The 25,040-nt window shown below is 44.2% G+C and overlaps 1 protein-coding gene across 2 annotated transcripts in view; it reads left to right on the top strand.

Moving 5' to 3' along the window:
• The window catches only part of INTS4 (integrator complex subunit 4), a 97,073-nt gene that overhangs the window by 36,353 nt on the left and 35,680 nt on the right, over positions 1-25,040 (top strand). Inside the window, exons 6-10 of one of the 2 annotated variants that reach the window (XM_055118674.1) lie at positions 104-154; positions 4,096-4,184; positions 5,704-5,824; positions 19,190-19,261; positions 22,177-22,351. In XM_055118674.1, the coding sequence (XP_054974649.1) occupies positions 104-154; positions 4,096-4,184; positions 5,704-5,824; positions 19,190-19,261; positions 22,177-22,351 (508 nt within the window). The remainder of the gene's footprint in view (positions 1-103; positions 155-4,095; positions 4,185-5,703; positions 5,825-19,189; positions 19,262-22,176; positions 22,352-25,040) is intronic. The other variant, XM_055118715.1, reaches the window with a different exon arrangement.

Here is a 25,040-nt window from a genome sequence, read left to right as displayed (position 1 = left end):
GAAGGAATCTATTATTGTTGTGGTTGGGGGAAGTTGTAGGGAAACATTAGAAGTACTGATTATTTTCCTTCCTGAACACTAAAACTATACTTTTATTGTCTAGTTGCAGCTTCATGAAAGAGGATTGAAATTGCACCAGACCATTTATAATCAGGTACTGAAATGACTGCTCTCTGGAAAGGTGGGGGTGGGGTGGCATGGTAGCGGCTGTGTTCAGACTGGGAGACCATTTAATCATAGGAATTTGGAAGCAATAATTAACAGTAGTAACTGTGTTGGGAGGATGGTGATGTCTTAACTAAAAACATGTACTTTTAAGACGAGATCTTGAAACATGGAGTTCGAACACCCTCCTAGGTGCTGGAAGGTTCTGTGTGAAAAGGACTTTCAGGAGGATTCGTCAGCTAAGTATGAAGATTAGAGTTTGTAAAGAGTGAGGTAGTACTCATGAAAAGGGAGGTGGCCAACCCCCGCCATGCTCACGCCGCTCTCCACACGCTCAGACGGGCCTTGCCCATGAGGTTCCTATTCCTGGACATCTCATACCTTACACCACTGAAATACCAAGAGTAGCACACCACATTTGATGGGGTTTAAAGCAGAAGGCAACTGATCTTAGGGCGGAATATATTTATACAGATATAGATAAAAGCACACAAGGCTCAACCTTTAACAACATGTCTTACCAAAGGGCTTCATGGCTCCTGGGTGAAATACAACGATCTTCACACACTTTCCTCTACTAAACCTTTTTTGTCTCATTTTTAATGAATTATTCATAGCAAGCAACACAAAATTATTTCTATTCTACTTTGGGGGCAGGGCTTAGGATCAGGATGGAAGTATGGTGATGGAAGGTTTAATGGTGGTGGGATTAGTGTTAGAATATTAAATGTAATCAAATATTGTGAACAACTTTATAAAATTAAAATTAAAAAAAAAGGGGGAGGTGGCGGCAATCTTTGATCTCTGGTGAGCCCAAAGTCATTTCTGGAAGCCACACTTCACAAGTCAGAATATATTTGGAGAATGATAGCCAATGGAGGGCATTATATGAAAGCATAACCCACTGTAACTCTAGTGTTGGCAAATAAAAGTATAAGAATTTGGTCCTTGATTAGAATTTGATTGATGACTAATCAAAAAGTCTCACGAGGTGGTATTTCTCTTGTAGAATTATTTTGTGGCCCTGGAGACATGCATTTATACTCATGCTTAAGACTAGATTCTATCAGTTCACCAAGAGTGTTTTTATCTTCCATTAGCAATGATAATTAGCCAAGACACTAGGACTAATATCATTGTATCACTGTCATCCTGTTGTTCATCGATTTGCTCAAGTGGGCACCAGTAATGTCTCCATTGTGAGACTTGTTGTTACTGTTTTTGGCACATTGAATACGCTACGGGTAGCTTGCCAGGCTCTGCCGTGCAGGCGAGATACTCTCAGTGGCTTGCCGGGCTCTCTGAGAGGGATGGAGGAATTGAACCCGGGTCTGTGGCATGCAAGGCAAACGCCCTCCCCTCTGTGCTAGGACTCCCCTCTGATCCTAGGACTAATATACATGAACCAAATTCATTCATTGAAGAATTAAGGTAGAAGTTCAGAATGATTGCATTGGGAGGAGAGATAGTGTATCCGGTAGAGCACTTATCTTGCACATGACTGACCTGGCTTTGATACCCTGCACCCCATATAGTCCTCTGATCCCTGCCAGCAGTGATCCCTGAGCACAGGAGTAAACCCTGAACTCACCCACGTGTAGCCAAAAATCAACCCCTCACAAAAAAACAAAACAAAACAAAAAAATAAGCAAACAAAACCCCACCAGAATGATTTCATTAGCATAACTAGTACTTTTCTCCCCGGAGAAAGCTAGATGGGAAGTAGTGGTTCAGTGGAGCTGGGGGCCCAGCACTTAGGTAGTGAGGTGGCGTAAGCTCATGAGGCAGCAGGATAGCCTAAGGACGTAAGGAGTGCCAGAGGACTGAGTTATCACTAGAATCAGGTACCATCCTGAGTTCAGTTGGTAGTGAGTTGGTAGTGAGTTTGGAGGGTTATTGAACACCCATACGGAAATAACGGTTTTAGTTATTTATAGAGGTTTGGAGCTTAGGAGGTCCAGCTGGCAGTAAATATCTGGTACCATCAGTATTTGGGAGGCCTGGGACTGCCCAGGGAGAATAAGCAGCTGGGAAGAAACCAGAGACTTAGCTGTGGCAGGGGTATGATCTGCATTTGAGAGGAGCCTTTGGAGGAAGGAGGAGGGAAGTATTTCCTAAAGAGCTGGAAAAGCTCTCCTTCAGCAGTGTCAGAGGGCTAAACTCTGCCTACCCCAGGGCCAGTGGTTAATTAAAGCCAGTGTGTTGGGGGGCTGAGGTGAAGCACTTTAATCATGAATATTGAATATGCGGAAAGCAAACAAAAATGAAGAGAGCATTGTTGAAGAGGGCACAGGAATAAAGGAGGTTTCTTGCATTTCAGTGCTAGTGAAGTCTATTTGTAAAAGAGAGGGAGAGGAAGAGTGGGAAGGAGAGGGAGAGAGAGAGAGGGAGAGGGAGGGAGTGGGGAGGAGAGAGGAAGAGGAGGGTGAAGGAGGGGGAGGGAGAGAGGGAGGGAGGACAGGGAGAGAAGAGGGGAGAGGGAGAGAGGGAGGGGGTGGGAGAGCACTGATGTTTGGGGAGAGACTGCTGATGGAAAAGGCAAAAACAGATGAACTGTAGAGTCAATTTGTGAAGCAGATGATCAAATTCCTGACCTGACTAATCCAGCAAATATTCTTGAATATCTGCTCCTGATCAGAGGTGCTGATTCTCAGAATCCATGTCCTGAGCATGCTTGTGGTAAGGCAGTGCTTAATAAGTGTGTCCTGGATCTCTGGCGCGTCAGTAGTGTCTGAAGCAAATAAGCAGGGTGCTATAATAGTAAGCCACAGTGTCCATTCCTGAGAGTAGCCTTTGTGAAGAAATGATGAATCTTGGGAAGAGGAAAGACCCCCTTTTCCTCAAGTTTTGAGGAAGTATGCTTTGATGAACACAGGTTTCAATGACTTTATAATTGCTGTGTGAGAGAGTGTGTCTCTGGGAATTTTGATTTTGCTTAGTTGAGCAAGTATCCTGTGACTGGAGGTGGACCTGGGTTCCTTTGGGAATACAGGTGAGGTGGGCCTCAGTCACCCTGAGTGGGCCCTGTGATGTGGAGGCACTAATGTGGAGTCTCGGAGAGCTGTCAGGAAGCCTGAGGGTTTTGTCTGGTATTGCTAGCAGCTCTGCCAGGGCCTGGTGAATAGAAGAGACTGGGGCAGGGGCAGGCTAGTAAACTGAAGAAGGGCATTCCAGAGGGTTTCTCAGGTGCTGTGCTGAGAGCAACGGAGAACGCTCTGACGGTCAGCCACAGAGAGAAGTAGAGTGGGGGTGTTCCTGAGCTCTGCAGCCTTATCCCTGGGAGGACTCCCCTAATGATTGTAGGACAGGGTGAGGACTAAAGGTCCAGCAGCTGAAGAGCCAAGGGTGGAAAGAACATGGAACAGATGGGATTTGAAAGTCCCAGAAATGGGGGCCAGAGATAGTACAGCAGATGGGGTGCTAATCTTAATGACGTCTGATCTGGGTTCAGTCCCCGAGCATCACCAAGGCTGGCCCCAAAATAAAACAAATCTCAGAAATGGGTTATTCTAAGTATTTTTAAAGTTTTGAGTGTTAATGTGATTGTAGGTAGAGTCGGAACATTCCATTTCAGACCAACAGAAAGCTCTGGCCCATGTGGCAGCTTAGCTTGGAAGTTGTGCTTGTGTCGATTGCTAGGGCTGCAGATAGACTGGCAGTTGGAAGCTCCTGTCTTAATCTATGGATGGAAAAGCCACTGTAGGGATCAGAGCCTCTGAGTGTGGCCCAGGCCCCTCCCAGGCTGAACAGACAGATTTGTTCTGCTTCTCAGTCTGGAAGTGTATCCAGACCTGGGCGTGGGCTAGGGTGGTGCCATAGCTGGACCAGCAGGCCAGCGATACTTTGCGGGTAAAGGTCCATGAGGTTTAGCCCAGATAGGTGTCCCCAGGGGCTGTGGCACAGCTCCAATGACCTGAACCCTGTCCACAGGCCTGCAAGCTGATGTCTGACGACTACGAACAGGTGCGCAGTGCTGCTGTCCAGCTCATCTGGGTCCTCAGTCAGCTCTACCCTGAAAGGTCAGTGTGGTGGAAGCCAGCTCTGGCTCTTGGCTGAATGATTCTCTGTCATCCTTCCATGCAAAACCCTGCCTGCTTGCTAGTTTTGTAGGTGGCAGTTTGAGCCGGAGAGAAGCCGGCTCTGGCTCTGGCTTTCCAGCCCCAGGAGCTTTCTTACAGCCTGGGAGAGCGCCTCCGTTCTCCCTCTGGCTCCCCTCTCAAAGTACATGCTGGAGCACATCTCATGGTTCCTCAGAATGGAAGACACGGACTCAGTGGTCTCTGATCTCACCCCATTTATTTGTTTTTTGGGGCCACACCTGACAATGCTCAGGGGTTTCTCCTGGCTCTGCACTCAGGAATAACTGCTGGCAATTATTGGGGGAGTGTTTGGGGGCCAGGGATTGAACCCAGAAAAGTGCCCTATCTCTCCAGCCCCAATTTTTATTTTATTTATTTGTGTGTTTATTTGTTTGTTTATTTTTGCTTTTTTGGGCTGGAGCGATAGCATAGTGGTTGGGTGTTCGCCTTTCACTCGGCTTACCCGAGTTCGATTCCTCCACCCTTCTCGGAGAGCCCGGCAAGCTACCGAGAATATCGAGCCCGTGCGGCAGAGCCTGGCAAGCTACCCGTGCGTATTGGATATGCCAAAAACAGTAAGTCTCTCAACGAGAGACGTTACTAGTGCCCACTTGAACAAATCGATGAGCAACGGGATGACAGTGACGGTGACAGTGGGTCATACCCAGCGTTGCTCGGGGATAGTCCTGGCTTTGCAATCAGAAATTACTCCTGGTGGTGCTTGGGGAACCATATGGGATGCTGGGGACTGAACCCAGGTTGGCCTCGTGCAAAGCAGATGCCCTACCCGCTATGCTATCACTCCGGCCCCCCCTGTTCAATTTTTAAAATGGTTTGGGGTCCATTTTAGTGTGAATGCTAGGCAAAGATATGAACTGAGTGAATCTGAGATAGTGATCCTTATTAGTGCTTTCCTGTTTGAAATTTTCCATAGTAATGAAATCATTCTCATACTGATTATTGAATTTTTATATGAACAACAATTTTTTGCCTCTTCACACCTGCCCACTGAAATCAGAAGAGAAAATACACACACACACACACACACACACACACACACACACATCCCTAGTTGGGAATAGCTTCTTTTAATAACCAGATTGATTTGTTTCTTGAGACTCACTACACTGTGAGTGATGCGATTATAGGAAAGAATAAACTTAAATACTGTGAAAAAACTGAAATACTGTGTGGCTGTTTACTCTTGATATCTTCATAGCATTTTCCAGCTTTGGTAATTTAAGAACTTTTAGCAGTTCTAAGTCTGGAATGAAAGATACAGGCTCATACTCCCAGAGTTGTGTGCTTACCCTGAAATACATGTTCTCATTCTTGTTTTTTATTATTCATTATAGATCTTGTCTATCTGTACCAGTATGCATTGATCATTCTTAGTTTATTGAAACTATAGCTTTTGGCTCATGTTTCATTATTTGTAGTTTTTTGTCTTTTAATTTAGCATTGTCCCAATTCCTTCATCTAATGAAGAAATTCGCTTAGTTGATGATGCGTTTGGAAAAATTTGTCACATGGTCAGTGATGGCTCCTGGGTGGTCCGTGTCCAAGCTGCGAAGCTTTTGGTAAGTTGTATTGTTTGATGAGCATGTTGGACTTTGCTGCTAGAATGATCTGTTGGAGACACAAAAAGAATGGCAGGTGTTAGCAACTAGCAGACATCCTACTTAGTTTATTTATGTATTTATTTAGCTTTTGGGGACCACAGGTGATGCACAGGGATTACCCTTGGCTCTGCACTCAGAAATTACCCCTGGTGGTGCTCAGGGGACCATGTGGGATGCTGGGAATCTAACCTGGGTTGGCCACGAGCAAGGCAAACGCCCCACCAGCTGTGCTGTTGCTCCAGCCCCCTACTTAGTTTAGAAAGAAATGGCTTACTATTGTGTGGGGAGGTGCTTTTTAGAACTAGAAACAATTCTTTTTGTGTTTTTGTCCCCCAACTTGCAGTGCTCAGGTACTACTCGTAGCCCTTTCGCTTGGGGACCCCTGCCCGTACTGCTTGCGGAACCACAGTCCTCTGGTTCAGTCACCTGGTATTGGGGATTGAACCCAGGTCTCTTGAATGCAAAGCCTCTGGTCATTCCTTTGAGCCACCTCTCCAGCCCTAAATCAGAAAAATTTAATACATAATCCTAAGTAATGTTGTTAGCCTGTGAGATAGACAAGGCATGGAGAAAAAGATAAAGTGTTACTATTTACTAAATGGTATTTAGTATTTAGTATTAGTAAATAGGTGCTACTATTAACTAAACACCTCTAAAGGCCGAAATACTTTTCTAGGAATCCATTTCTGTTTTCTTACTTACTTTTCACAGTTATCTAGCAGTGCATGCCATTACTTAGATTTTCCAGTGGGAAAACTGAGGCTTTGAGAAGTTAAGTAAGTTTTTTAGTTGCTGAGGGTGTGAGGATGTTGTAGATCGGGATTCAGACCCTAAACTCCTGACTTGTAACCTGATACTTGTCTGTTATGCCTCATCACATTTGTAAATTTAAAAGTTTAATTGTTGTTATTGCTTTTGTTTTTTTTGGGGGGGACCACATGGTGGGGTTCAGGGCTGTTTCTGGCTCACTCATGCTGGTACTCAAGGGACTGTGTGGTTGGGGATCAAGCGCTCTGGCCTACATTTAGAGCCTGCATGAGTGTTGCTTAATACTCAGCATTACCTTATAATTGTATTTTCTTGGACATATTGGACTGGCTTGATAGCACAGCGGGTAGGGCATTTGCCTTGCACGCACCTACCCGGGTTCGATTCCTTCGTCCCTCTTGGAGAGCCCGGCAAGATACTGAGAGCATCTCGCCCGCACAGCAGAGCCTGTCAAGCTACCTGTGGCGTATTTGATATGCCAAAACCAGTGACAAGTTTCACAATGGAGACATTACTGGTGCCCTCTTGAGCAAATCTATGAACAGCGGGACTACAGTGCTACAGTGGATATATTACTTCGTTTTATTCTCAGTATCTTCATCTGTTTTGTGGCTTATATCTTTTTTCTTCTTTTTTTTTTTTTTTTTTTTTTGCTTTTTGGGTCACACCCGGCGATGCACAGGGGTTATTCCTGGCTCTGCACTCAGGAATTACCCCTGGCGCTGCTCAGGGGACCATATGGGATGCTGGGAATCGAACCCGGGTTGGCCGCGTGCAAGGCAAATGCCCTACCCGCTGTGCTATTGCTCCAGCCCCGGCTTATATCTTTCTTAATAGCTTTCATGCACACAGTTGTTAGGATGCTCAAATGTTGTCTATGAAAATGTTAGAGATTGTAAAGTTCAGGCTGTAGCAATAGTACAGTGTGTAGGGTGCTTGCCTTGCATATGATCAACTGGTTTTGATCCCCGAGATCTCATATGGTTCCCCGAGCACCGCCAGGAGTGATCCCTGAGTGCAGAACCAGGCATCACCCCTGAGCATCAAGTGGATCATCATGGAAAGTAAAATGAGTCACTCATGCTAAGTGAAATGAGTCAGAAAGAGAGAGACAGACATAGAAGAATTGCACTCATTTGTGGAATATAAAACAACAGGATGGAGGACTAACACCCAAGAATAACAGAAATAAGTACCAGATTTGCTCCATGGCTTGGAGACCAGCTTCACATGCTGGGGGAAAGGGCAGCTCAGATAGAGAAGGGAATACCAAGCAAAAATGTGGTGGGAGGACCTGTGTGGGATGGGAGAGGTGTGCTCGGAGCAGACTATAGACCGAATACATTGGCCACCCAAGACCTCCATTACTAACCACAATGCTCAAAGGGAGAGAGGGAACAGAGGGGAATGCCCTGCCAAAGAGGCGGGGTGTGGGGGGATGGGGTGGGAGTGATGATGGGGTTATCAGCGGAGGACAGGCACTGGTGGAGGGATAGCTATATTATACAGTATATGTATGAGTCTAAAAATTACATGAATTGGGCTGGAGCAATAGCACAGCGGGTAGGGCGTTTGCCTTGCACGCAGCCGACCCGGGTTCGATTCCCAGCATCCCATATGGTCTCCTGAGCACTGCCAGGGGTAATTCCTGAGTGCACAGCCAGGAGTGACCCCTGTGTATCGCCAGGTATGACCCAAAAAGCAAAATAAATAATTAAAATAAAAATAAAAATTACATGAATATTACTGTGAAGGGACCAGAGGGAAAGTATAAGGGTTAAGGCACTTGATTTGCATGTGGCTGACAGATTCAGTCCTTGTCACCACATGTTGTTCTCTGAGCACCTCTACAAGTGACCATTGAGACAGAGCCAGGAGTAATCCCTGAGCACCTCAGTGCATGGCCCCCAAACAAAACAGTCACAGTTAAAAAGTCTGAGTTTCTTTTGGGATATACAGTTCTCCCCATCACCAGCACCCCCTGGCCTCCAGTTCTCTTAGTCTTGGTGAGATGGTGGCTGAGACCTTTGACCAGGACTATGATGGTCCCAGAACTGGGTATAGCCCATGTCTTAGGACCTGTCCTATGACTACAAAGATCTATGTGAAGCAGTTCCACAGAATAATGAGGAATTTAGAAGATACCAGTTGTTCCTGCTTAGAGATTAAGTTGCTGATCCGTAAAATGAAGTTAGCATTTATTCTGAGCCAGTTTTTACTGATTTTATTTTGAATTTGTGTTTTTATTTATTGCCTGTGGTTTTGCTTTGGTTGTGTCATGGTAGGCTGCGTGGTCACATCATTTGTAAGTCAGTGCTAATGATATTTCCTGTCTCTGAATTGAGCAGAAGCATGACCATTGGCCATGCAGGAAGGGTTACTGCTGAGTGCCCTCCTCAAAGTCAGAGCAGCTCTAAAATGTGAGAGGTGGTTACTAGTCTTTTTCATTAAGTAATAGGAAATAATTTAGAGATGGAATATTCATTAAATTGACATATGTAAGAACAGAAATATACTATGGACCTTGCCAGCTTGTCCTTGCTTTATTAGACTAATGAAACAACTTCAAACATGGTAAATTTTGCTTGGTTGTGTGGGCTGGACGTGAGCAAGGTGGGACCTGCTGTATTCTTTCTCCTTCCTCATTTCTTAATGCTGTGAAAAACAAATGACTTAAATAGCTTTTTCTGTAAAAAAAAAGTTTAGTTTTGCAATTCTAAGCGCAGCCTGTGTCTTCAGGAGCTGGCAGGCTGCTGGGTCAGTTAGTATTCTGGTTCTTCTGTCAGTCTGTCACAGATAAGTGTTGGGGACTGTGCAGGGGTCAGACTGGGCTTCTCAAGTGCAACACAAACACTCCAGCCCTTTAAGGAGCGAGTGTCCAGCCCAGTGCGTCATCACAGGGGCTGTGCTGCTTCTCAAAAGCTATCCATAGTCACCCTGGCCAGTGGTTGATAGCGGTTCTGAGGGTGCCAAGATGTCCTGCTGCTTGAACCTTGGGGTTCTCATGGGCTTCTAGGGCCACACATGGAGGTGCTTAGAGTCTAAGTGCTATTGGGTCTGGAAACCGGGTTGGCACATGACCCTGCCCCACTTTTAATTTTTCAGAGGATTGCTATGTTGTAAGGTCCATGGAATTTGTAGGTTTTTCAGTGTCAAGTTTCAAGCCACTCTTACATAGTACTGAAAATGTATCACACATGATAAGTACTGTTTGAGGCCTGAGTTTAATAGTAAACCTCTGAGATGATGTGTCTCAGAGAACTCTGCTGAAGACAGTGGGGCAGAATATTAGACTGTGGATTGGAGCAATTTACTGTGAATTTATTAAAATTTAAGTTTTTTGTAGGAAAAAAATTCATTTTCCTTAAAAAACTAACTTGAGGGGCCAGAGAGATAGTAGAGAAGATAGGCTTTTGCCTGGCATTCAGCTGAGCAGGGTCGAGTCCCTGGGTCTCTTGAGCATCACCAGGAGTGATCCCAGAGTGAACAGAAACAGGTTTGGCCCCCCAGCAACAGCAACAACAAAAAGCCAATTTGAATGCTGTTGATAAATCTTAAAAAAAAAAAGGGAGATCTAAAACAATGTTTATTTCTTACAAAGTTTGTTACAAATTTCTTACAAAGTTAATGTTTTGGAGTTTTAAATGTAAGATTTGCTATTGGCTCAAGTTTATGTGAAAAATATACCACCATTCTGGGAGACTTAACACCCAAGATTATTATTATTATTTTTTTTATCTTTCCAACTCTCCATATTTTATTTTATTTATTTATTTTAAAAAATTTCTTAATCTTTTTATTTTTTATATATTTTTTAAACTTTTTATTAAATCACCATGTGGAAAGTTACAAAGTTCTCAGGTTTATGTCTCAGTTATACAATATTCAAACACCCATCCCTTCACCAGTGCCCATATTCCACCACCAAAAACCCCAGTATACCCCCCGCCCCCACCCCCTACCCCCTACTGTATAACTAATGAATTTCACTTCATTTTCTCTTTACCTTGATTACATTCCATAATTCAACACAAAACTCACTATAGTTGTTGGAGTTTCCACCCAAGAGAGACAGACCTACTACCAAGGAAGCATTTGATAATTAGTTTTCCATTGCTGGAAATGAAGAGATATGTAGCCCCACTGCTACAAGTACATAACTCTCTTTTTTTTTTTTTCCTTTTTCCTTTTCCCTTTTTTTTTTCCCCCCTCATCCCCCTTCCTGCACCTCATAGTATGGTGTACGCCATGCCGCGTCAGCAGCGTGGGGCTTTTGCTTAGTTCACAGTCCAGAGAGGTGGCTGCTACATTAATAACCTTCAATATTTCAACAAAAAACTTACTGTTATTATTTGGAGTTTCCCCCCCAAGTCAGACCTGTTCAAAAGGAACTGTTTCACATTGCTGACAATTATAAATGTTAAGTCACGCGGACGCGGCAGCATCTGCACGGTTTTGGATTTCTGTATAAAGTCCAGGGAAAATTCTGCCAGAAATTGCATAGCCCAGCTCACAGTCCCAGTGCATTGCTGTAAGAAGTCTCTGAAATCAAAGTGTTTAGGTGCAGAGGGTCTGCTTCACGCTCAGCGGCTCCGGATTTATCTGGGCCGAGGGCGTGCCGGTTACGCCCCCTTCCCATGAGTTCCTGGGAGCCCCAGAAGTAAAAACCGAATACCTCTGGGTTTGGAGTCTCAGAAGATGGCGCCTGCCACGTGGGTGCCACCAACCCGCCGTTTTCCGTGCAGGAAGACAGGGTGGGGAGGAAAAAAATTCCACCCCCTGGCAGCACAGAGTTGTAGCGCAGTTCGAAGTCCCAGTGCATTGCTATCGGATGCTGCGCTGGATGCCCGAATGTGTTAGATCTCTGGAATGAAAGTCTTTAGACGCAGAGGGTCCCTTTTTATTTTATTTTATTTTATATTTTTTTAATTCTTTTATTGATTCACCATGTGGAAAGTTACAAAGCTTTCAGGTTTAAGTCTTAGTTATACAATGCTCAAACACCCATCCCTTCACCAGTGCACATATTCTACCACCAAGAATCACGATATACCTCCCCCCTTCTCCCTACCTCCCCAGCCCCCCACCCCGCATGTGTAACTAGTAAATTTCACTTTACTTTCACTTTACTTTGATGACATTCAATATTTCAACAAAAAAATTCACTATTATTGATTTGGAGTTTCTCCCCCCTAAAGTCGATCTGCTGAAAAGAAAGCATTTGGTAATTTGTTTTCCATTGCTGAGAGTGAAGAGATATGAGGTCAGGAGGCCGCACTAGCAGCAGCATAGTTTTGGATTTCTGTATTTTAGTATTTTAGTAACTAAGTCCAGAGAAATGTCTGCCAGGAATCGCAACATTGTAAGCTTGTACCTCTCAGCTACTTTATATTCCACATATGAGTGCGATCTTTCTATGTCTGTCTCTTTATTTCTGACTCATTTCACTCAGCATGATAATTTCCATGTTGATCCACTTATATGCAAATTTCATGACTTCATGTTTTCTGACAGCTACATAGTATTCCATTGTGTAAATAAACCAGAGTTTCTTTAGCCAATCATCTGTTTTCGGGCACCCTGGTTTTTTCCATATTATGGCTATTGTAAACAGAGTGGCAATGAACATGGAAATGCAGATGTCATCTCTACTATACCTTTTTGCCTCTCCGGGATATATTCCCAGGAGTGGTATTGCTGAACACCCAAGATTATTAAAGATAAGTACTGGGAGGATTACTCCACAGCTTAGAAGCTGGCCTCACATACTGGGGAAAAAGGCATTTCAGTTAGAGAAGGGATCACCAAGTAAATGGTGCTAGGAGGATCTGCCTGGGATGGGAAGCAAACCCTGAAAGCAGACTATAGACCGAACATGATGGCCACTTAATACCTCTATTGCAAACCACAATACCCAAAAGGAGAGAGACAGTAAAAGGGAATGCACTGCCACTGAGACAGGGTAGGGGGAGGGGGGGCGGGGTGGGGGTGGTGGGAGGGATGCTGGGACCATTGGTGGTGGAAAATGGGCACCGGTGGAGGGATGAGTACTCGACCATTGTATTACTGAAATGCAAGCATGGAAGTTTATAAGTCTGTAACTGTACCTCATGGTGATTCAGTAATTAAAGTTTTTTTTTTTTTTTAAATTAGCCACCAAGCAGGGGAAAAAAATACCAACATTTTATATCTGCAGCATGTCAAAATAAGAGAGTGGTTTTGAAACTGGTCATGTTATAACAGTACATTTACTCTCCTAAAGATGTAGAAGAGGTAAAACTTGAGCAAGAAAAGATGCCCCCACATTCAAAAAACTATCAATGCTGGCACGGATGCAGGGAGGAAGAGACTATCATTCATCGTTGGTGGAAATGCCAACTGGTCCAGACTTTTTGGTAAGCGATATGGACATTCCTCCAAAAACTAGAAATTGAGCTTCCATTTGACCCAACAATACCACTTCTGGGAGTATACCCAAGAGGCCCTAAAACATAATGCATAAAAGTCATCTGCATTCCTATGTTCACTGTAGCACTGTTCATAATAGTCAGAATCTGGAAACAACTCAAGTGCCCAAGAACAGACGACTGGATAAAGAAACTATGATACATCTTCACAATGGACTACTACACAGCTGTTAGGTAAAAATGAATTAGTGAAATTCACACACAAATGAATGGACAATGGAGAGTATCATGTTGAGTGAAATGAGTCAGAGGATGAAGGACAGACACAGAATGATGGCACTAATTTGTGGGATATAAAAAATATACATAGTAATGGGTCTGGAGCGATAGTACACCGGGTAGGGCATTTGCCTTGCATGTGGCCGACCCGGGCTCAATTTCCATTATCCCATATGGTCCCCTGAGCACCTCCAGGAGTAATTCGTGAGTGCAGAGCCAGGAGTAACCCCTGTGCATCGCCGGGTGTGACCCAAAAAGTTGGAAATGATCACTCTGAACAAGAACTGGGTGCTGAAAGGAGGTAAAGGGGTATACATGACACCATTCAGTTAGAGTACTGTAAACCTCAGAGCCTAAAATAAAAAGGGGAAAAGGGGTATCTGCTCTAAAGGCAGGCTGTGGGTGGGGGGAAACGTGCACTGGTGACGGGAGGGGTGCTGGAACATTGTATGACTAAAATTCAACCATGAACAGCTTTGTAACTGTATATCTCCTGGTGACTCAAATAAATGAATGTTTTTTTGTTTTTGTTTTTTTAAATCCACTTAATTAAATAATAAGGAAAAAGGAAAGATACCTCCAAAGAATATGTGACTCAGTGATTGGAGTGAAGGTGACTGTGTAATCAGTTCTGTATTTATTCAGTGCGTCTGAAAGGCCATGAGTGTTGTCTTTTCATTTCTAGGACTTGCTCTTTCAGCCTCCTAGCAGGGCTTTCTGCTCTCATGTGACCCCATCCAGGTGAATGGCACCTGAGAAGGTGATCGTTATGGTGTATACACCTACTTTTCTCCCATATTAGTAGTGAGACTCAACTTCTCACTTAAGACATGAGGATAATATACCTAGTTCACTAGTTCATAAGGTTATTATGGAACAGTCAATTTATTTATTTTTTCTTTTTGGGTCACACCCGGCGATGCACAGGGGTCACTCCTGGCTCTGCACTCAGTAATCACCCCTGGCAGTGCTCAGGGATGCTGGGATTCAAACCTGGGTCTGCTGCATGCAAGGCAAACACCCTACCTGTTGTGCTAACAATCCAGCCCTCGGAGCAGTCAGTTTTAACTGCTTAATTTAACTATTTTGTTAATTGTTGAACTCATATTTAATAGAGACAATTTAGTTATCATATATGAGACAAACTCCTTATGACAGATCAGGCCCTGTATGGCCTATGGGGAGCCTGTCTATCTGTGCTGTGGTGTCCAGTTCCCTGAACATGGCTCTCCTTACCTCTCATTGTCTCTTGCTGCTTCTTCAAATTCCCAAGCATTCTTTCTAAACGTGGATTGTACCATTTGTACTTTTAGTGCAGGCTGAAGCTATAGCATGGCGGGTAGGGTGTTTGCCTTGCACGCGGCTGACCTGGGTTCAATTCCTACGTCCCTCTCGGAGAGCCCGGCAAGCTACCGAAGTATCCCGCCCACACGCCAGAGCCTGACAAGCTACCCATGGCATATTTGATATGCCAAAAACAGTAATAACATGTCTCACAATGGAGATGTTACTGGTGCCTGCTTGAGCAAATCGATAAAAAATGGAACGACAGTGCTACAGTGCTACAGACACTCCTTACTTTCCCCTTTTTTTTCTTACTAGCCTGTGATGGTAATATGGGTATGAAATTGATGTCTCTCACGTTTGGTATTTGTTCTTCCTTCTGATAATTGTGGCAAATAATCCCCAAGTAAATACCTGCTTTATTGGATCAATGGACACATGACTGCAAAGAGCAGGAAAAGAGGATTGGAGGAATGTTTTCTGAAACACTTGGCTTGAACCCCATTACTACATCTAGGCAGTCACCTCAGGTCCAGTCGTAGGGTGGTGGCTGCATCTTGTCTGTTTAAAGAAGGTAGAGTGCTCATCAAAAAGATCATACACCATGATCAAGTGGGATTCATCCCGGGGATGCAAGGATGGTTTAACATTCGAAAATCAATCAACATAATCCATCATATCAATAAAAGTAAAGATAAAAACCATATGATCATATCAATAGATGCAGAGAAAGCATTTGACAAGATCCAACATCCATTTATGATTAAAACTCTCACCAACATGGGTTTTAGCGGAACTTTCCTCAAGATAGTCAAAGCCATCTACCATGAACCTATGGCAAGCATTATCATCAATGAGGAAGAACTAAGGGCCTTCCCCCTAAGATCGGGGACAAGACAAGGATGCCCACTCTCACCACTTCTCTTCAATATAGTACTGGAAGTACTAGCAATAGCCATTAGGCAAGAAAAAGATATTAAGGGCATTCAGATAGGAAAGGAAGAAGTCAAACTCTCACTATTCACAGACGATATGATACTATATCTAGAGAAGCCTAAAACCTATACTAAGAAACTCTTAGAAACAATTGGCCTGTACAGTGAAGTTGCAGGCTATAAAATCAATACCCAAAAATCCATGGCCTTCCTATATTCAAATGATGAGACAGAAAGGGACATGAAAAAAGCAATCCCGTTCACAATCGTGCCACAGAAAGTCAAATACCTCGGAATCAGCTTAACTAAAGAAGTAAAGGACCTCTACAAAGAAAACTATAAAACGCTACTCCATGAAATAAAAGAGGATGTGAGGAAATGGAAACATATCCCTTGCTCATGGATAGGGAGAATCAACATTGTCAAAATGGCAATACTCCCCAAAGCACTATACAGATTTAATGCAATCCCTATAAGGATACCCATCACATTCTTCAAAGAAATGGATCAAGCAATCCTGAACTTCATATGGAACAATAAAAGCCCACGGATAGCTAAAATAATTCTTGGGAAAAAGATGATGGGAGGCATCACACTCCCCAACCTTAAACTTTACTACAAAGCAGTAACAATTAAAACAGCATGGTATTGGAACAAAGGTAGAGCCGCAGACCAATGGAACAGAGTGGAATATCCCTACACACAACCCCAAATGTATGCTCACTTAATATTTGATAAGAGGGCAAGAAATGTGAAGTGGAGCAAAGAAAGCCTCTTCAACAAATGGTGCCGGCATAACTGGACAACCACATGCAAAAGAATGGGCTTAGACCTCGACTTGACACCATGCACAAAAATCAGATCAAAATGGATTAAAGACCTCAACATCAGACCACAATCCATAAGATACATCGAAGACAAAGTTGGCAAAACCCTTCATGGTATTGAAGCTAAAGGTATCTTCAAAGATGACACGGAACTAAGCAATCAAGTAGAAACAGAGATAAACAAATGGGACTACATTAAACTAAGAAGTTTCTGCACCGCAGAAGACACAGTGAACAAAATACAAAGGCAATCTACAGAATGGGAAAGGATATTCACCCAGTACCCATCCGATAAAGGGTTGATAGCAAGGGTATATAAAACACTGGTTGAACTCTACAAGAAGAAAACATCCAACCCCATCAGAAAATGGGCTGAAGACATGAACAGAAACTTCTCCAAGGAAGAGATACGAATGGCTAAAAGGTACATGAAAAATTGCTCAGCATCACTAATCATCAGGGAGATGCAGATCAAAACAACCATGAGATACCACCTCACACCACAGAGAATGGCACACATCCAAAAGAACAAAAGCAGCCACTGTTGGAGAGGATGTGGGGAGAAAGGGACCCTCCTGTACTGATGGTGGGAATGCCAACTGGTCCAGCCCTTTGGAAAACAATATGGATGCTTCTCAAAAAATTAGAAATTGAGCTTCCATTTGATCCAGCAATACTGTGAATATATCCTGGAGAAACAACATAGTATAGTCGAAATGACATCTGCACTTATATGTTCATCGCGGCACTGTTTACAATAGCCAGAACCTGGAAAAAACCCGAGTGCCCAAGAACAGATGACTGGTTAAGGAAACTCTGGAATACTATGAATGGAATAAAGAATGGAATACTATGCAGCTGTTAGAAAAGATGAAGTCATGAACTTTGCATATAAGTTGATCAACATGGAAAGTATCATGCTAAGTGAAATGAGTCAGAGAGGGACAGACATAGAAAGATTGCACTCATCTGTGGAATATAAAATAACAGGGTAGGAGACTAATATCCAAGAATAGTAGTATACAATACCAGGAGGTTGACTCCATAGCTTAGAACTTGGCCTCACACGGTGGGGGAAAGTCATACCAAATGGAGAAGGGAACACCAAGTAAATTGTGAGTGGAGATCCCATGTGATAAGGGAAATGCGCGCTGTAAGTGGACTAGTGTCCAAACATGATGGCCACTCAATACCCCTATTGCAGACCACAACACCCAAAAGGAGAGAGAAATAACAAATTGGAATGCCCTGCCACAGAGGCGGGGTGGGGTGTGGGGGATGGGATTGGGGGTGGGAGGGATACTGGGTTCATTGGTGGTGGAGAATGGACACTGGTGGAGGGATGGGCTCCCTAACAGTGCATAAGGGAAAAACAAGCACGAAATGTTTGAATCTGTAACTGTACCCTCACTGTGACTCTCTAATTAAAAAAAAAAAAAAAAAAGGTAGAGTGTGTTCTTTCTTTTCTTTCTTTCTTTCTTTCTTTCTTTCTTTCTTTCTTTCTTTCTTTCTTTCTTTCTTTCTTTCTTTCTTTCTTTCTTTCTTTCTTTCTTTCTTTCTTTCTTTCTTTCTCTTTCTCTCTTTTCTTCCTCCCTCCCTCCCTCCCTCCCTCCCTCCCTCCCTCCCTCCGTCCCTCCCCCCCTCCCTTCCTTCCTTCCTTCCTTCCTTCCTTCCTTCCTTCCTTCCTTCCTTCCTTCCTTCCTTCCTTCCTTCCTTCCTTCCTTCCTTCCTTCCTTCCTTCTCCTAGCAATGCACAGGGTTAACTCATGGGTCATACATTCAGGAAGTACTCCTGGCGGTGCTCAGGGACCATATGGGATTCCGGGAATCGAACCCAGGTTGGCCATATGTAAGGCAAATGCCCTACCCGCTGTGCTATCACTCCAGCTCCTCTTTCCCTCCCTCCCTCCCTCCCTCCCTCCCTCCCTCCCTCCCTCCCTCCCTCCCTCCCTCCCTCCCTCCCTCCCTTCCTTCCTTCCTTCCTTCCTTCCTTCCTTCCTTCCTTCCTTCCTTCCTTCCTTCCTTCCTTCCTTCCTTCCTTCCTTCCTTCCTTCCTTCGAGGGGAGTTTGGGCCACATGCAGCTATGCTCAGGGCTCCCTGCTGATACGACTCTGGGGGCTATCTGAGTGTAAGGCCAGCGCTAGTGCCTGCTGATAGACCACTGTACCCTCTCCAGCCCCAAGGAGGCCAGCTGCCAGTGGGTACTGAGTGGTGGGGTGTTTTTTTGAGATCTTTTGGGTTAAGGGAAAGGGTTCTGGGGCCAGAGCAATAGTACAGTGGGGAGGATGTTTGCCTTGCACATGACCTACCCTGATTCGATCCCCAGCATCCCATGTGGTCCCCCAAGCACCGCCAGGAGTAACTAGTGATTGCAGAGCCAGGAGTAACTCCTGAGGATTGCTAGGTGTGACCCACAAAGCAAAAAAAAGGGAAAAGGTTTTGTTGCCTGGGTTAGCGTCCCATCACCATGATGGATGGCTTTGTGATGCTGAATGGCAGGCACTTCATCCTCATGTGACTTCATTTCCCTGCATGTGGAATGGATTTTATAATGTTCCTTATTATATGTGGGGTTTTACTCAGTCTAATTATCCCTGAGATTGCACTGAGGCTTACCTGAACTGACATATGTGTAAAGCACATGGAGTAAACCAAGGAAAAAGTGAGCTTTGTAGAGTCTGTTGTGACTGGTGCTGTTTATTATTTTCCTGATTCAGAATCCAAGGCATTTGTCTTTCCTAGCAAGAGGAATATCTTTATGATCTCAGTTGACTTTAGCCTTTTAGTTGTAAAGTGATTTGTTGTGGATTCTTTTTTTTCAGGGCTCCATGGAGCAAGTTAGTTCTCACTTCCTGGAACAGACGTTGGACAAGAAGCTGATGTCAGACCTGAGAGTAAATTTGATTTTTCTGTTACTTCAACTGGGTTTTTATAAGGATATTAATGTAGCTGTTTTCCAGGTTTTGTTGATTTAATTCTGCAGACTGGGTATTTGTTGACTTGGTGTAGGAGGATAGATGGTTTTAGATTGTCAGCACCAGGAACCATACAATTTTATTTTACTAAGGCTTTATTTTGTTTTTTTGTTTGGTCATGCTCAGGGGTTACTCTTGGCTCTGTGCTCAGGAATCACTCTTAGAAAAGCACAGGGCATCTTATTAGATGACCCAGGTTTGATCCCTGGCATCCCATATGGTTCTCTGAGCACTTCCAGGAGTAACCCCTGAGCATTGCCAGGTGTGACTTCCAAACCAAAAAAATAAATACAAAATAAAACATTCATTTGATACTGTGCTCCAGCCCTGAGTTACAGGACTTCTGATAGATAATAAAGGGTGGGGTCGGCGTGATCATACAGTGGTTAGGCATGATCATACAGTTTACTCAGTACTACGGATGGTCCCCGACCCGCAAGTAGTGATCCCTGAGCACCCCTTGATGTGGCCCAACAACCAAAAGAAAGGGGGGAAAAATAAAAAGGAATGTAATCAGCCCTTATCACCACTTCTCTAACAGTTTCGTCGTTTTCATATCTATCCCTCCAGCTTTTTTCTCGATTGCGGTATAGATGTAGTTTTAATCTATTTGGTTTTGGTTTTGGGGTGGGTTTTTTCTTTTGGGTCACAACCAGTGATACTCAGGGGTTACTCCTTGCTCTGCACTCTGGAATTACTCGTGGCGGTGCTCGGGGGACTACATGGGATACTGGGAATCGAACCTGGGTCTGCCTAGTGCAAGGCAAACGCCCTACCGGCTGTGCTATCGCTCCAGCTCCAGTCTGTTTGGTTTTGACATACAATTACCACATTTTCACCACCAGCAAATCACACAAGACCCTCTACCACGATCATTATGCCAGTTCTCGTCCAGTCCCTCTCCTTGCCCTGCCTGCTAACCTTAGTTCAAGACTGAATGTTTGTCATCATCCAGTACTGCTTATGCCTTTGTTTTGTTTCTCTGTCACCTCAGATAAGTGAAACTATCTGCTGTTTGCCCTCCCTTCGACTTGTTTTACTTAACATGATGCCCTCAAGTTTCATCCATATTACTGCACACTATAAGGGTCATCTTTTCTTATAGCTGCACCATAGAATTTTATTTTTTCATCGTATATATTTGCCACAGGTTTATCCATTCATCTGTCATTGGCTATTGAGTTGTTTCTAAATCCAGGCTATGTTCAAATTAATGATTTTTGTTCTTGAGGTAGATTCAGGTAGCAGACTTGTGGGGTTTTTTTTGTTGTTGTTGTTGTTTTTTTTTTTTTTTTGCTTTTTGGGTCACACCCAGCGATGCTCAGGGGTTACTCCTGGCTCTGCACTCAGAAATTGCTCCTGGCAGTGCTTGGGGGACCATATGGGATGCCGGGGATCGAACCCAGGTCGGCAGTGTGCAAGGCAAACGCCCTACCCGCTGTGCTATCGCTCCGGCCCTGTTGTTGTTGTTGTTTATTTACTTATTTTTTTTTGCTTTTTTGGGTCACACCTGGCGATGCACAGGGGTTACTCCTGGCTCTGCACTCAGGAATTACCCCTGGCCATGCTCAGGGGACCATATGGGATGCTGGGATTTGAACCCGGGTTGGCCGCGTGCAAGGCAAACGCCCTACCCGCTGTGCTATCTCTCCAGCCCCTGTTGTTTATTTTTTAAAAAATTTTTTGGTTCTACCTGACTGTGCTCAGGGCTTATTCCTGATTGTGTGTTCCTGCCACTACTGGATCACTCCTGGTGTTGCTCAGGGTACCATATGTGGTGCTGGGGATAAAACTAGGTTTGACTGTGTGATGGGCCAGCACCTTATCTTAGATATACAGCAGTATTATCTCTTCATCCTTAATGAATATTGTAATTATTGTTTCATTGTTTGACTATGGTTTTGTAGTCTTCTGGGATCAGATATGGGATTCTCACATGTAAAGCATGCGCTCCAACCTTTGAACGATCTGTCTCTGGTGTAGGTGTGTTATTTTCAGTACCTTTTTACACATTTAGTTGCCTCTGATTTTCCCAAATTGTCACACTAAAAGCATCATCTTCAGGCATAGTAGGTCTTCCCGGTTATTTTCTTAAGCTGAAGTGTTAGTGGTTTTTGAGAAATTGACCCTTCTGATTCATGAAACCGTATCGTTTTTCTTAGGTTGATTTAAGTATTTGACATCTGGTTGGAGGTGTGTTAAAGAACATGGTTTGATGAGTGAGGTGTAGGTCATTGAAGGGTTTTTAAGACCTGACCCACTTCTTATCAGCTCAGATGGCTGTGTTTCATCTACACATGTTAGATGATCAGCTGTTTATTGTGGCATCTTACTAGAGAAATGTCAAGCAGGACATCAGTTTATTGTCATGAGAACATATTGGCAAGTGCACTAAATACTGACCTTAGCTGACTAGCCATGACCCCGTAGGCAGTCTGTGCAGAAAATGATCTTGCAAGAAAGAGTTTTCTCCATAACCCTGCTGTTCTGGTGGAGTGTTACCCATTGGAGACTGACTTCTAACTGGGTCTGACAGGGGTCTTTCCTTAGCCTGAGAATTACCTGCCAGAGCTGGTGCTCTCCTGTCTCCTTTCCCATGTGGCCTCTGCAAAAATAACCCTCATCTACTCAACACAAGCTTGCTCTGCTTGGCCTCTCTGCCTAACGGACATAGGAGCCCCGTCTTGAAGAGAGTGTATGTCACCTTGCTTGGATTCAAGGAGTTTGTTAAGTGTGACTCTCAGAACAGCCTTACCATCTCCCTTTCTGGACTCCTGGGCCCACCTCCCTGTTCCCTCGAGAAGTCTTTGTATCACTGTGACTGTTTCCTGCAGAGGAAGCGGACAGCCCATGAGCGCGCCAAGGAGCTTTATAGTTCAGGGGAGTTTTCCAGCGGCCGGAAATGGGGAGATGATGCGCCCAAGGAAGAAATTGACACGGGAGCTGTCAACTTGATTGAATCTGGAGCCTGTGGAGCTTTTGTCCATGGACTGGAAGATGAGATGTACGGTGAGTGTGACTGCCTGGTGAGAGCCGTGCCACTACTGGGAGAGGGTGTAGTGAGTGGAAGAGTGACCACATGGGTGCTAGGCATCATCCGGTACCTCATTTGGGCTTATGGTCATTCTCTGCTGCCTGCTCTTTCCATTCAGTACAGAAAAGGCTGAGCTATGATTTATTGGTTACATGCAAGAAAGTAGGGTTCAGTCAGTCTGGATTCATATTCCAGCATTTTATAAAACAAAGCCAATAGAGTTTCTAAGTTGTGAGAATTAAGTCATGCATTTACCTAAAACATTTCTCATGGTGCACAACCCTTTATTTGTAAGCACCTAATTGTTGGTAGTAAGAATTGATATCTCTGATCCTGGTTATTTGTTAATAGTCACCCTAGTAAGAGACACAGGAATACACCCAAGGTTACCAAGGTGTCTTTGTAGAACTAAAAACCAGAAGACTGACTCTGATTTTGCTTTGCTGGGGATCATGCCTGCAGCCTCACATGTCTAAGACCCCATTTCCTGCTTTTAAGATTTTTTTGTTTTGGGGCCACACCAAGTGATGCTCAAGGGGTTACTTCTGTTGTAAACTCAAGAATTACTCCTGGTGGTGCTTGGAGGACTTTCCGGCTGCTGGGAATCGAACCTGGGTCAGCTGCATGCAAGGCACGCACTCTTCCCTCAGTGCTATCTTTCTAGCCCCCCATTTTCATTTTGAAAAAATGTTTTCTGAAATAGGACCATAATTCCGTGGCAGAGCACATGTTATATGTATGAGCCCTGGGTGCAGTAAGTGGCACTGTCCGTCGTAGCCATGATGCCCAGCACTGCCATACTCCAGCGAAAGGAGGGGTCTCTGAATGGCCAGCAATAGTAGAAGGTGAGGGCACAGACCTGGCCTGTATGTACCCCTGCTTCTCCTCTGACCTACTTCTGGCTCTGTGCTACGGTCACACCTGGTGGAGTTTTGGGGGCCATATAGTGCCAGAGATAGAACAGGAGTCAGCTATGTGCCAGGCAGTTGCGTTAGTGCTGTACTATTTCTCCAGCCCCTTGATAAATGTTTTTCCTAGTTTTCTTTTCTTTTGGGGGCATGCGTGGTCTTAAAGGCTCATCTGGTAGAGCTCAGGGGCTATTCCTGGCTCTGTGCTCAGGGGTGATTCATGGCAGGGATCTTATGTAGTATTAGGATTCAAACAAGGGTTGTAGCTGCTGTAACTGAGTACATGGCGTTTGCCTCCTATACTGTCTCTCTGGCCCTCTTTACCCAATCTCTGAAGGATGATGTTCTTGTTTTTCTGCTTGCATGGTTCTGTTGAGAAGGCTTCTATCACGCAAAAAAAATTTTTTTTCCCTTTTTGGGTCACACCCAGTGAAGCACAGGGGTTACTCCTGGCTCATGCACTCAGGAATTACTCCTGGCACTGCTCAGGGACCATATGGGATGCTGGGTGCAAGGCAAACACCCTACCTGCTATGCTGTTGCTCCAGCCCTTATCATGCAAAATGTGTTGTTCTATAAATGATGCCTTCTCTTTTCTCTAGCTGCTTTGAAGGTTTTTGCTTTGTCTCCTGGTTTTCTGTTTGTTGTTTTGGGGGCCACACTTAGCAGTGCTCACGGTTCACTTCTGGTGGGGTTTAATGGTGCCTAGGATCAAACTCTGCGTGGCTCTGTGCAAGGCACACAATGACCTGCTGTACTGTTCTTTCCAGCCCCCTTGTTGCCTGTTATAAATGAGCTAATTGTGTGTGTGTTCCCTTTTCTTTGTTTTGTTTGGGGGCCATATTTGCTTGTCAACATTCAGGGAAAAATCCTGGGTTGGTGTTGGAGGACCCTGAGGTTCCAGGATGGAGCCTGGACCCCCTGCTGCAGAGCCCGTGCCCAGTCAACCTTTGGTTCTTTGGGTGGCATCATTGGAAAATCTTTGACCATTGGAGTCTTCAAATATATATTATTCTCTAATACGTTTTTGATCTCATGTTCTTTGAATTACTCCAGTGTAGTATTATAGTATTAGACTCTAGGCATTGTCTAATACTAAAACAGCTCACAAGACGTTCCTTGTATTTTTTTTTCCTCTTTGCATCTATTAGGATTAATCTTTTTTTTTTTTTTTTCTTTTTGGGTCACACCTGGCAATGCACAGGGGTTACTCCTGGCTCTTCACTCAGGAATTACCACTGGCCGTGCTCAGGGGACCATATGGGATGCTGGGATTTGAACCCGGGTCGGCCGCGTGCAAGGCAAATGCCCTACCCGCTGTGTATTAGGATTAATCTTATGCTTTGTCTTAAATTATCTAATCTTTCCTTTGGCCCACTCTAATCTGCTGTTAATCCCATTTTGTGTGTTTTCATTTCAGACATTGTACTTTTCATGTTTGGAAGTTTTAATCAGATTGTGGTCTTAGCATTTTTCACATCTTTCCATAATTTAGCTATGAAGTACTTTTTTTTTTTTTTTTTTTTTTTTTTTTGCTTTTTGGGTCACACCTGGCGATGCACAGGGGTCACTCCTGGCTCATGCACTCAGGAATCACCCCTGGCGGTGCTCAGGGGACCATATGGGATGCTGGGATTCGAACCCGGGTCGGCCGCGTGCAAGGCAAACGCCCTACCCGCTGTGCTATCACTCCAGCCCCTATGAAGTACTTTTATTTCATAATTGTATTAATGTCATTGTCTGCTGTGTCAGTGTG

The sequence above is a fragment of the Sorex araneus genome, chromosome 1, assembly GCF_027595985.1.
Source record: "Sorex araneus isolate mSorAra2 chromosome 1, mSorAra2.pri, whole genome shotgun sequence".
Classification (NCBI taxonomy): domain Eukaryota; kingdom Metazoa; phylum Chordata; class Mammalia; order Eulipotyphla; family Soricidae; genus Sorex; species Sorex araneus.
The sequence above is the reverse complement of the archived record's forward strand: the minus strand, read 5'-3'. Positions and strand labels throughout refer to the sequence as shown.